The 13157-nt window shown below is 58.9% G+C and overlaps 1 protein-coding gene across 3 annotated transcripts in view; it reads left to right on the forward strand.

The window, feature by feature from the left end:
- The window catches only part of VIPR1 (vasoactive intestinal peptide receptor 1), a 32231-nt gene extending 19894 nt beyond the window's left edge, over nt 1–12337 (forward strand). The window contains exons 4-13 of one of the 3 annotated variants that reach the window (XM_027585258.1): nt 1692–1798; nt 3016–3119; nt 3572–3704; nt 5929–6082; nt 6623–6683; nt 6885–6951; nt 7300–7391; nt 9847–9976; nt 10227–10268; nt 10964–12337. In XM_027585258.1, coding sequence (XP_027441059.1) covers nt 1692–1798; nt 3016–3119; nt 3572–3704; nt 5929–6082; nt 6623–6683; nt 6885–6951; nt 7300–7391; nt 9847–9976; nt 10227–10268; nt 10964–11155 — 1082 coding nt within the window. In that variant the 3' untranslated portion in view covers nt 11156–12337. The remainder of the gene's footprint in view (nt 1–1691; nt 1799–3015; nt 3120–3571; nt 3705–5928; nt 6083–6622; nt 6684–6884; nt 6952–7299; nt 7392–9846; nt 9977–10226; nt 10269–10963) is intronic. The other 2 variants (XM_027585259.1, XM_027585260.1) reach the window with 2 other exon arrangements.
- The last annotated feature ends 820 nt before the right edge of the window (nt 12338–13157 follow it).

Below are 13157 nucleotides of genomic sequence, written 5' to 3' on the forward strand. Positions count from 1 at the left end.
AGCCCGACGCCTCTGCCTCAGCGGAGTCTCTCCTGCTGGCCCCAGGACCTCGCAGTGGGAAGAGACCCAGGCCGGGCTACTCCTCCCTGGCTGTCCCTCAGTTCCTCAGCCATCAAGTAGGGTGGGGAAGAACCTCTTTCAGAGGGCGGCCAGGAGGATTTCCAGAAATGGCGGACAGGGAATCACGCGGTCGGGTGTATTCCAAGCCAAGCTGAGAAATATTAAATGCACATGCACAGTGACGCCCCCCCCCCCCACCCCGTCGAGCTCTCAGGACAGCTCGACTCCTCCTACAGCTCTGCGCCTGGACACCCGAAACAAGTCCTCAGGTCCCCTCAGTGCAGGCGGGGGCAAGGTCGCCTGGGACAACTCTGGGGATCACACCTGCCGTAGCCTGTCCTCTCCGTGTGGCCTGGGGCAAGTGACCAACCTCGGGGAGCCTGGCTTCTCCAGTGGGAAATGGGATTCCCTTCCTCACCGGAGGGTTGAGGGGATCCAGTAAGACGCTGGGCCTCAAGTGCTCTGTCCAGTAGTGACAAACGAAGGTTCTCCAAACTTGCCATTGTGCTGGAGCTGGTGGTGGTGATGCTGCTTGGTGCTGGTGCTCGTGACCCCCGTGATGACAGCGGCCACCTGCTGGTGGGGAAGGAACTACAGAGCGAGGACATTGGGGACCTTGTTCTTTCTCAGCTCTTCCTCATCTCCTCACCTCATCATTCTCTCCCTCCTCCTCTCCTCCTCTCCCCCCCTCCCTCCCACCCCAACAAGCCAGCTTTCTCCGGGACTCAGCCCTGGGTGCTCTTTAGTGAGTCCTGGGCTCTTCTCTGGCTCCCCCGTTTTCTCTGCAGCCCCTCGCCAGGGCTAGAGAGCGGGCCGCCACGTGGGTAGCCCTCACACCACAGGCCCCCTTAGTAGGTCCTGTCCCTTTGCTGCAGCTTTGGGCCTCCGAGGACAGTGGAGGATGCCACAGCCCCGGAGCCCCAGCCGCAGCGAAGTTCAGCCCCAAGATCCTGCGGGGCTGTGCTGTGTGATTCCCCGCCCCGCACACACCTTTGCCTGGGCAGGCTCCCCGGCCAGGACTCCAACTCCCTGCTTCTCCACTTAGGATTTCAGACCTGCACCCTTATCAGGCGTCCTCCTTCCTGCCTCACCTCTGGTCCCTCTCCAGTGGCACGTCTGAGCCATGCTGGGTGAGGGAGGAAAGCGGGCCCGTCGGCCCAGGCCGACTGACCCAGGACAAGCCCCTCGGCCCAGCCAGAGGGCAGCTGTCTGTACCCACAGGGCAAAGAGACCCTCTGCCGCACCAGCCGCCTATGGCCCTGTGACAAGGGTGGACACTCAGCTCATGATGAGGGTCACGGGTCATTCTGTACCAAGAATCCCGGCTGTGACGAGGATCACTTTATTTTTCTTGCACCGGGGTTCAGTTTCAAGACATGACAAGGGGCAGGGCTGAGCCCAGGAAGGTCTGCTCTGACTGTCACTCGTGTTGGAGGGTCCCCCTGGGCAGCCCTGGAGGAGATTTTCCCCACCCCAAGTCCCCCATGATGCCCCGGGGTCGAGGGCAGGGCGGCTGGAGCCCGTCACAACCCGGAGTGGCAGGGATAAGGTGAGCTCAGAGACAGCCAGGCCCCACGCCTACTCATGGACTCACCCTGCTCCCAGCCTCAACCTCTCTCCTCTCCGCCCAGGCCGCAACGTGAGCCGTAGCTGCACCAACGAGGGCTGGATGCACCTGGAGCCTGGCCCCTACCCCATTGCCTGTGGCTGGGATGACAAGGCATCAGATTTGGACCAGGTGGGCCTCAGTGCACCCCTGCCCCACCACCCACCCCCCAGCGTGCATCCGCCTGCAAGGCTCCTTCCACTCTCCCCTAGCAAGGAGTAAGGTTGCTGTCTGTGTGGAAGCCAGGACTCGGGGGTGGGGGGGAGGTTCTGCCCTGCCCAAGCCTCCTCCCTCACCAGACCTGCACTTCCAGGGGCTCATCCCCCTGTCTCTCCCTGACTGGGAACAGGAAGGGGGCTTTCATGAGGATGACACATAGCAGCAGAAGCTGAAGCAGCACCCCCCGGCTGGGCCACCCCAGTGCCTTGCGGGAGACTTGCTCCAGCCCTAGAGAGGGCAGGCCAGGCGGGCCTCATCTTCCCGTCTCATGCAGAGGAGAAACTGAGGGGCAGATTCTGGAAGGACCACCCTCAGATACCCAGCAGCCAGCCAGGGACAGGAACAGGAACAGGGACAGTACCGTGGTCCTGAGTCCCAGGACAGGGAGATGCCCCGGAGCAGGTGAAGATGTGCTCACTGTATGGATGTGGGCCCAGGAGCCAGGCAGGGATTCGGACAGGAAGGTAGAGTGTAATTGGAGTCCTCAGCTAGGAGCCCCTCACTGCTTTGGTGTGGGGACACAGGTGTGTGCGTGTGTCTGTCGGTTGTGACATCTGTCCCACCCCCAGACACTCTTCTCAGAGCTTTCACTCCTCCCACGAGGGCAACTTCCTCAGAGGCCCTCAAAGTCCACCAGCTCCTCAGGCAGGATCTAAATCCCCTAAATCCCACTTGACCCCTTGCCTGGACTCCGGCAGGGATGGGACGTGGAGAGCGAGAAGGGAAGGGCCCAGTGACCGAGGCTCTGCATGTGTGTCCATGGGGAGGGCACTGGGGAGGCATCCAGCAAGAAGCCCCTGGATTCTAGCTTTGTCCTGCCACCCCGTGAAAGGCCAGATTGCCCTTACCCTGCAGACTGCTGCCTCTGAGAGCCCACGGGGGCAAATTACCCACGGTGTCTTCTTTGGCACCCTAATGCCCTGCCGCCTCTCTTGCTGCACAGGGAAAGGGCCTCATATGGAGTCTGAAGGGCGAGAGTGTTGGGCCGCTGGGGAGCCAAGCCCTGGGCCCCTTCATCTGCCAAGGCAGGGATGGGAGGCAGGGTGTGTAGGGCATGCGCCCCTGCCAGCACCCGCTAGATGAGCCCCCACCTCTACCTCGGACCCCCCCCCCCCCGCTCTCCCCTGTAGCAGCGGTCCATGTTCTACAATTTCGTGAAGACCAGCTACACCATTGGCCACAGCCTGTCCCTCGCTGCCCTCCTCGTTGCCACGGCCATCTTGAGCCTGTTCAGGTGAGGTCTAGCCCCAGCAACAAGCCTCAAAGCGGACCCAGCCAGCTCGCTCCTCTGCTCGAGCCCGGCCTGGCCCAGTCATGCTCTGGCCCCCTCCCCGGTCATCCCCCTCGCACCCAGGCAGCACACAATCCCTGTCCCCGTCCCCCTGCCAGGCCGACCTCCTGGGGAGACAGCAAGCTGCTCAAAGCAGTCCACCTGTCTCAGCCTAGTCCCCACAGGATGGCACCAAGCCCGGGATAGGGCACCAGAGGGTGGGGCGGCCCTGGAGGCTGAGGCACTGGGAGGCCAGGCTGCCTCAGGGCTGGGGTACCTGTGGGCAGGACCTGCACTTAGAGGCCACACACTGCCCCTTGCCTTACGCTTGCGCGCGTGCACGGAGCACTGGACAGTGTGGTTGGGGTGGGGGTCCAAGGCCCCTGCAGCCACCCAGCTCTGCCCGCCTTGCTCAGGAAGCTCCACTGCACGCGGAACTACATCCACATGCACCTCTTCATGTCCTTCATCCTGAGGGCCGCCTCTGTCTTCATCAAAGACTTGACCCTCTTCGACAGCGAGGAGTTGAACCATTGCACCATGGGCTCGGTGAGAACCCTGCCCAGGCCCACCTCGCTCTCCCTCTTCCCCTTCACCTTCTCATGCTTGATCCCTCTTCTCCCGCTTTCTCCCCCTTCCCTCTCTCCTCCTTCCTCTTCTCTCTCTCTCCAAGGATGGCCAACCCCCCATCTGCCACCATCTGCAGCTCCTTGAATCCCACTCCCCTCCCAGCAGCAGGAGATAGTGCTCAGCTTCCCCGGGAGCTCACAGACCTGCCCGTGCCCGTGACAAATGCCTCTCCTGGGTGGGAAATGGGACATTTTATGGCCAGAGTCCACAACCCCCCTGTTCCGCCACTGTTGTGGACTTCCCAAGTGACCTTTGGGAACTCCCTGCCTCAGTTTCCCCATCTTGCAAGGACTTCCAAGCTTCCTTCCTACACCCTTCCACCCACCACCACCACCTGGAGCCAGTCCAAACACACAGCCCTTCTCTTCCCTTTTCCCCTGCCATCAGCCCCGTTCTGGGCCTTCCTCGGGGAGGGAAGTTAAGAGGGAGTCTAAAGAATTCATTGCCCATCACTAAGGGGTCCATCTCCAAGTGATCGTCAGCACTGGGCCCCCTCTCTGAGTGCCCCAGAGCTAGGACAGAGAGCTCAAGACCAGCCCTGGCTCCCACCTATTCCTATGATTCCTATGGCCAGGGACTCATTGCTTCATGAGGGACATCAAAGGCAGTGCATTATTTCGGGGGTCAGCAATACCTTCTCCCCAGAGAATGAACCTATGATGGTGGAATCTCGGGCATCTTGACAAGAGGGAGGGAAAACCCAGAGTGGCCACCCTGGCAAATCCCAGAGCTCCTCAGAGGATCCCACCCAGGAACTAGGACCCTGGGAAGCCAGGAAGTCTCCAGCACGCTTGTTAAGGAGAGTTGCTGAGGAGAGTTGTGGGAGACTGGCTTCCCAGTTCGTTAGCAACTATCTGAAGCTTTTCAAAGGCAAGAAGCAGAGATAATTGTCCTGTTAAAGAGATGAGCTAATCTAGTTGTAAAGCAAGTGGGGGAGGATGGGGGACACCAGCCCCCCTATAGCTGACAGGACTGGAGTGCCACCCGAGGAAGGAGCCTGCAGCCAGAGGGACAGGGGAGTAAGCTGCTCTCTGAGGATGTCTTAAAGCCCAGGGCACAGGAAGGAAGGCTGGGCACCTGTGTTCCAGGGAGGCGTGGAATCTAGAGGGCTTCCTGGAGGGGGATGGCTTTAAGCTCCGGCTCACAGCTCTTTGGGCTTGCTCCGAAATGGAAGACTGTTTCTGGGAGAGGACAGAAGGCCCACAGGACCTTCTGGTCATGCCAGGTGGGCCACCCAGAGCCCCTGATTGCCCTACTCAGGGATCCCCCTGACTCTCCCGTTGTCCTCACCTGCCTGGGGAACCCACTCTCCCGCCAGCTCCTCTGCCCCCAGGAGGAATGACCATCCCTTCCCTCTCCTCTTCATTTCTACTTCCTTCTCCTCTTGCCTCTTCTCTGCCCCCATCTGTCCTCAGCACTTCCATCAGGGCCCCACTCCACAGCCTGCAGTGCATAGCCCCACACATTCAGGCAACTCTTGCAAACTCAAGCAAGAATTCTCCCTTCTTCCAGCTACCTTCAATCCTTATTGAAATAAGGTGAATGAGTGGGTGGGGAAAGGGTTAAGTGAATGGGTAGGTAGAGGGATGGCTGAGTAAGTCGGTGCATGGGTGGCTGTGTAGGTGGAAGGCTAGATGGGTCAAACAAGAAAAACTGGATTGATGATTGGTAGGGGGTGGGCGAGTAGATAGGTGGATGGATGCTAGTGGGTGTCTAGTAGGTGGAAAGGTAGAAGAATGGAGAGATGGATGGGTGAATGCATGGATGGATTGATAGATGGGAAGATGAATAAATGATCAGTGGATGCATGGATGGTGGATGGACAGATGGGTGAGCTGGTAGTGGGTATCTTATGGGTAAAGAAATGGATAAGGGTGGGTGGGTAGATATATAGAAGGAAAATGAATAGATGCTAAACTGATGGATGGATAATTAAAATTGCAAGCTTATCCCAGAATATCAGATGATCTAAAATCAAGGATAATGGGAAAACCACCAGGGACATTTCTAAGGGGACAATGCAAAAACAACAGAGAGATTAAGTTGGCCCTGCCCCACTGTGTTTGTTGCCCCAAACAGACTGGGGGCATGCAGGGGACCCCTGTGAGCCCCAGTGAGCCCCTTCTCTGTCCTCCCCCTGCAGGTGGGCTGTAAGGCAGCCATGGTCTTATTCCAGTACTGTGTCATGGCCAACTTCTTCTGGCTGCTGGTGGAGGGCCTCTACCTGCACACCCTGCTTGCCGTCTCCTTCTTCTCTGAGCGGAAGTACTTCTGGGGGTACATACTCATCGGCTGGGGTATGGTACCAGGGAGGGCTTCCAAGCTGGGGACAGAAGGGGCGAGGCCTGGGGAGCTCACTAGGGGGTGGGTGCCAACCCTGCCTGAACTCTTAGGTCTCCCTGAGCTGCGGGTCCTGCCTCCCAGGCTCTCGGCAAAAGTCCCCCAAACATCTGACCCCAGGGCAGGTGCCCTCAGGCTGCAGCTGCACCTAGGGCTGATCTGTGGGACAGGTTCTGTGAACATCCATTTCCCCTTCAGCCCCTGACACACAGGGTCACTGCTAGTCTGTAAAGTGCCTCCATCTAAATTAGAAAAAGATTCTCCCTTTGGGTGGACACAGCCCCTCAGGCATAGAGCTCCACCCCCTCAGTGGAGTGAGTATCTTTGCTCAGTGAACAACCTATGTAACTGCAGGTGGCAGCCCTGGCAACCTACCCTTTCCTCCCTCCCTCCCGCCCTCCCTCCCTCCCTCCCTCCCTCCCATTCACCCTGGTTCTTTCTCCTAAACCTCTCCCTTGTGCCCTCTCCTCTCTTTCTCTCGCCTTTGGCCCTGACAGGGGTGCCCAGCACATTCACCATTGTGTGGACCATCATCATGATCCATTTTGAAGATTACGGGTGAGCTGCCACCCCGCCCCCTCCCCCTGGCTGCCATCACTTGGGGCAGATCCCCTGGGTGGGATGAGGGGGACCTGGGAGCAACAGACTCTGGGCCTGTAGTTTCTAAACGGTTTGGGGGCAGAGTTGGAACACCAGGGAGGGTCTCTGAATCCGGCTACGGACAACTGCTCTCATTCTCCCCCACCATGCCCTGTCCAGATGCTGGGACACCATCAACTCCTCATTGTGGTGGATCATACAGGCCCCCATCCTCACCTCCATCTTGGTAAGGCCTCTTCCCACCACGTAGAGATGGGGAAACTGAGGCCCAGCTTGGGTAGTCAACTTTCTTCAGGCCACACAAGAGATTCATGTCAGGGTCAGACCTGAAACATAGGCTTCCCAGTGCCTATGCAGGATTATCCCCATCCCTTTCCCCATCAGTTCTTCCTCTAGGGTAAAGAAAATGGATTGGGAGGCCCATTCCTTAGAGATGTGAAGTAGAGTTCCCAGATGGCCTGCCCAAAGGGGGAAAAGCTAGGGAAGAGATAAGATGGACAGGCAGCAGGGTCCTGGGGGAATAGGGAGCTGGACAACCTGGCCTCCCCTCTCTGACCTTGACCTCATCCACCAGGTGAACTTTATCCTGTTTATTTGCATCATCCGAATCCTGGTTCAGAAACTTCGGTCCCCAGATGTTGGGAAGAGTGACAGCAGCCCGTACTCGTGAGTATGCCCTGGGTCCCCCAGTGTCCCCATCCCCAGTCTTCAAATCTGCCCACATTTCCTTGAAGTTCTCCAGGAACTTTGGTGACTCCGGAGTCACCAAATAGCCACCTTCCTCTTGCCCACCTCCACCCCCATGACCTGGCTCAGCCCACAAGTGTCGCCTGCCCCAGGTCACCCCCCTTCACCAGGCCTGCTTCTCCTGCAGTCACTTACCTAGCAAGTGATCTGACCCAGGTATGCACCTGCCGCCAAGCCAGGGAGCTTGAGAGGACAACAGATAACCTGTGCTTTATTCACACCACGTGCCCAGTGCCTGGCATGTGCCTGGCACAGAAAAGGGACACAGTAAATGCCCAGTAGATGCATGCCCTGGGGGAGCCCCCAGATGAACACTGAGGTAGCCACATGCAGGATGCGGCAGTCCCCAGTAATAATAACACCTGCGGTTTACGTGTCAGGTGTGTGCTAAGGGGTTTCCACGCATCATCTTATGTCATCCACACAGTCCCCTATAAACTGTTCCCATTTTATAGGTGAGGAAACGGACACAGGCTTCCTTCTCTTCAGGGGTCTGGGAGCGTATCGCCATGGCAGGGGAGGGCACGGTGTCATGGGACAGTGGTCATGCTCCTTGCTTAGAAAGGTGTGGGGGCTGTCCTCTACTCCTGGGAAGACTGGAGAACTAGGTAGGGTTTCATGAGAACAACAGGGCTCAAGGACAGAACTGAAGAAACATGGACATGGTGGCTGTGGGGAGGTGAGTAGGGGTCTGCCTGCCTACAGATGGGAATAGGAGATGGCTTATCAGTGCTACAGAGACCGGACAACCCTGCGGAGCCCCATAAGGGCCTTCCAGTCCTGGGATTCTGGACTGTTCCTGGCCTGGCTTCTCTCTGGGGAGTCTTGTGCTGTGGTTCTAAGATTCTTGGCTAGAATGTCACGAGCTGCTGGATTTAGGATTCTATTCTGGAATCCTGTGATTCTCTCTGATGAGACTAAGGCTCACGTTCCCGGTGTGACGGCATTCTCCCCCGCTGGGTGCGTAGGAGGAGCTTCCCTTCCAGTCTGAGAATGGAAGGCCCCGCAGGGGTCTGTCCTCTGCCAGGGGGCAGCACATCAGGCCTGTGCATCCCTATCCTCTGCTTTGCCTGTGGGGCCCTGTTTTCCCCCAACGTACAACTGCTCCAAAGGGCTCAAATCGGAAGCAAAGAGACCTGGTCACCACCAGGTCCCCGTGGGTGAGACAGAAACTGAACAGCTGTCGGCAGGCAGAAGGGGTGGGGGGGAATGGGAGATGGAGCTCCCCGCCGCGGGGCTGTCAGCTCCCACTCTCCACCTCCCCATAAGCCTTCAATTTAAAGAAAGCCTCCATCTGTCAGCCTTGGGCACGTGGGATAGGTTTGTGGCCCAAGAGGGATGGGCAGTGCTCAGGATCTTGGCATGGCTGGGAACCGGGTCCAGGAAGGAGCAGGAGGGGCAAGGCCAGCTTCTCTACCCCCAGTCGGCTGTGGGACCTCAGACCCAGGACCAGGGTTCCCCAGACTGACTGCCAAGGCAGAAGAGATAAAGGCAGAGACCCCTGCCCCTCAGACCTCTCCCGGCCAGGGAACCATGAGCTCACTGAGCTGCCTGGACCAGCTCTGAGCTCAGGTGGTTGGGAGGCCTCAACCAGGATGAGCCCTGCTCCATCGGAGAGGGAGGAGTCATTCAGAATGAATATCAGCCCTGCCCAGCACACAAGGCTGGTGAAGGAGGCGCTGGCCCTTCTGAGAATGCTGGGAGTGTGTGTATTGGTATGGGGAGGCTGGGAGAGAGGGCAGCAATTCCAGAAAAGGTGGCAGCTCCTGGAGGAGTGGACGGCAGAGAAGCCAGAGACAGAGAGCTGTACTAAACCGGGCACAAACTTGAACGCCCAGCATCCTCCCAGGTGGCCTTGGGCATGTGTGGCCAGCACCCCAATTACAGAGACTTCCTTCCCAAATGTCCTCATCCCCAGTAGAGAATTGGTTTCTCCTGGATGCACTGCATTTTATAGCGCCCAAAGCACTTCTGAATTTACAGTGGGCCCCGTGTCTGTAATTTGATCATGTCGAGCAGACATTTACCCCACTGTAAAGATTAGGGAAACTGAGACCAGGAGAGGGGGAACCAGGTCTCCCAAGGGCTGAGAACATCTCTCCCTTTGCTGCCACGGAGCTTGAAAGACTATGTCTCATCCTCAGGGTTCAGTACTGGCCTCCTTTATAGTCTCTCCTCTAGAAGGGTGAGAACAGTTTCTCCCTCATGCTTCCCTCCAGGCTAGGAGAGCTGAGGGGCATGAGGGCATAGGCACTGCAGATCTGGAGCAGGAACAGAGGTGCACATAATATTTCCAGGAGCCAGCAGCCCATCCTCACACATCCCGGTTGTCCCTACCTCCTGTACCCACTGTCTGCCCCTCTCCTGTCCCCAGGAGGCTGGCCAAGTCCACCCTTCTGCTGATTCCCCTGTTTGGAGTGCACTACTTCATGTTCGTCTTCTTTCCCTACAACTTCAAAGCTGAAGTGAAAATGGTGTTTGAGCTCGTCGTGGGGTCTTTCCAGGTATGAACCATCAACCAAAAGCTGCGTTCTTCTCTGGGCTTTAAGGGTATTCAACCTGGGGCCTTGGCCCCTTGCCAGTGGCTTCCTTTTTTTTTTTTTCCCCCACTGTAATAAGTACTGATTAAGCACCTGCTGTATGCTTAGATCTTCGATTAACCAGGGGAACACAGGGGCCAGGGCCAGGGGTGGTACAGGGCTGGGGGCTCCCGGAGTCTGTTTACCTCACCTCTCCTGCCCCCTTCTTCCCCAGGGTTTTGTGGTGGCCATCCTCTACTGCTTCCTCAATGGCGAGGTAAGCCCCTCCCAGACCTTGGGGGGCCAGGCAATAGCACTCTGGTTGGCCCAGGGTCTGGAAACACTGATGAGATATGTGCAGAGCAAGGATGGGTTAAATCTTGCTACTCCGAGTGTGGTTCTCAGACCAGAAAACAGGTGGGGGTGCACACCTAGGACCTTGTTAAAAGGGCTGATTTCTGCCCCCACTCCGCTCCCCAGACCTGCTGACTTCGCATGTGCATTTTAAGACACACGCGCACACACCTGGGATTCATGTGCACATCAGTTTGTTAAGCAGCTGTGCGCAGCGAGTGGGGGTGGGCAGCCATCGGAGGCTGAGTTATTGTGGAGCCCTGGTTGCAAAGCACAGAAATCCATCCACTCAGATGAGCCCAAGTGAGCTGGAGGGCAGGGATCGGAAGAACGGGAATACAGCCGCCCCCCAGGCAGCACCCCTCTCCCTCCCTGGACTGCACTCTCTGATCCTCTCCGCCTCCTACCTCCTCCCACTCCAAGGCCTCGATTTGACCCCCATTCCTATGTGGTCCCAACTGGGCACTGGCCAAGGTAGCATTCGGGTCTCTCAGTGTAGACTCCCCAAGAGGCTATAACTGGCTGGCTCAGCACCCTAAATCCGGGGCAGCCCAATCGGCGGTGGAGGAGGCTTCCTGGGGGCGGACCTGACCAACCTCCCTCTCCCCCTCCCTCCAGGTACAGGCGGAGCTGCGGCGGAAGTGGCGGCGCTGGCACCTGAAAGGCATCTTGGGCTGGAACCTCAAATACCAGCACCCCTCGGGAAGCAGCAGCGGGGCCACGTGCAGCACGCAGGTGTCCATGCTGACCCGCGTCAGCCCTGGCGCGCGCCGTTCCTCCAGCTTCCAGGCCGAAGTTTCCCTGGTCTGACCGCCGGCCGCCCAGGGGCCCAGGGCGGCCCCTCCCGGCCGCACCACCCACCCCCGGGGCGGCACCGGGGACTGAGGCCTGCCCGGGCGAGGCCAGCCCCAGCCCTGGGGTCGGAGGCTGTTCCGACCCCCCACCCCCCACCCCAGGTCACGGTCCAGAAGCCCCTAGAGAACTCGGCCCTGGCGTTTTCCCGAGGAGAGGAGGGCGCGCAGAGGCGGGGAGCCTTTTCTCTGCAGGCGGGTGCCCTGGGCACTGGGCGCTCGGACCCCGGGCAGATGTGGGGTGGAGCTCAGTGGTCAGACTCCTCCCCGCAGGCGCCCCCTCCGCCAATCAAGGGCCAGAAGTGCGCACGCGCTCGCGGGCCTCGGCGCGCCGCGCCGTCTGGAGCCAACCCCGGAAGGCCGCCGCGCGTCCCCTCACGGTGTACGTGGGAACCGGGGGTGCGCCGAAAGGCCACCCGCCGCCGCCACCGCGACAGGGCCTGAAGTTCCGCCGCTGCCGTCAAGTTCCGTTGGGTTAAGCATTGCCATTCCGGCATCTCTTGCAAGATGCCGTGCCTTCCCCCAGCGCCGCCCTCCGAGCTGCCTGCTCCTCTCGGTGGAGGCGTTCTCTGCCTCACGCAGGTGCGGTCCCGTGCGTGGGGTGCACAGGCGTCCCCATAGTCCCCGCTCAAGTGGCGTGGCCCCAGGATGGCCGGAGCAGTCGGGACGGCCCTACGGGGCTGTGGAAGCTTCCCTTGGCTGGCCAGCTGTGTGGCGCCTGGGAGACGCGCGCTCCTGAGCCCCGTAATCCTCGCGTACTCAGTGAGGTGGGGAGGCCGGTCCGTGCCTCACAGATGAAGCAGCCTTGCGGAGCGCGGTGCCTCGCCTGCCACACAGCTGGCGTTTGATCTGGGATCTGACTGACCGGAAGGTGAAAGCACAGGCTCTTAACTGCTGCATTTTATATACTGTAACGAGCTGAATCCTCGCTAATACTACGACCGCCGTCCCGGCAACCCCGTTCCCACGCGAGCGGCCTGGAGTGTGGCTGAGGACGCCTCTGGCCCGTGCGGCATCCGGACCTGAGCCTCTGGTGGTCGCATCCTGTGTGGGCCCCGCACCCTGTGGCCACGTGGCTTCCTGCCCACGCCCCGGCTAGAAGACCCCCTCAGTTCTGCAAACAGGCTTGCACAACAATAAATGGTGGGTTGAATTGGCTTGGTTTCTCTGGTGGATGGTGTTCCCACGTGGCTTCCAACGGACGGCCGTTTCCCCCGCATTCAGAGGAGGGGAGGTCACCGGGGCCCCCGCCACCACCCCTCCGGCACTTCCAGGAGAGGAGCACGCACTTCTAAAGGCCTTCCACTCATGTTTCGCTGAGCGGTATCCTCTGCCTTCTGAGAGTGATGAAGGTCCTCACTCTCTGATGACGACCCTCGGATGAGAGGACCTGGTGTCCTAAGGCCCTCATTGTGTCCCCTGACCCTCTAAATCCAGCCGAGAGGAGACAATTCTATTCTTGGACCACTGCAAAACAGCTGACAGAGCTGCCTGTGGTCCCCCAAATGGTTGGTTTTAACATTTTCCAGGCCACAGTGATGCCTGCAGACGGGGAGGGGTGCGTGGGGTACGAGCTGACCGGGTTGACATTGCCCAGAGTTCGGCTGAGAGGAGATAGATAGAGGACAGAATAAATGTCACCAGAATGAATGACAGAGCCAGTACGACTAATGGAAAAGTTTAGATGCAGAGGCAGGAGGGCGGAGTCGATGTCAGTTAGCGAGAGATCTCCAAAGCCACTGCCTGACCTGACCCCTTGGCTTCCACTTCCTGCAGACTTGCAAGGAGGTTGTCTTGCTACAGGCTGGTTCCAGAGACGTCTACCAGTAACGTCCAGAAGACCCAGCCCTAATCTTTTAGTCCCAGTTCTGATTCAGACTTTCTCATAGATCTTGAGCAGTTCCCCGTCTCTCTCTGGGCCTCGGTTTTTCCACCTGGTGGCTGGCTAGACTTAAGCTCCT

Source organism: Zalophus californianus, chromosome 1 (assembly GCF_009762305.2).
Source record: "Zalophus californianus isolate mZalCal1 chromosome 1, mZalCal1.pri.v2, whole genome shotgun sequence".
NCBI lineage: Eukaryota > Metazoa > Chordata > Mammalia > Carnivora > Otariidae > Zalophus > Zalophus californianus.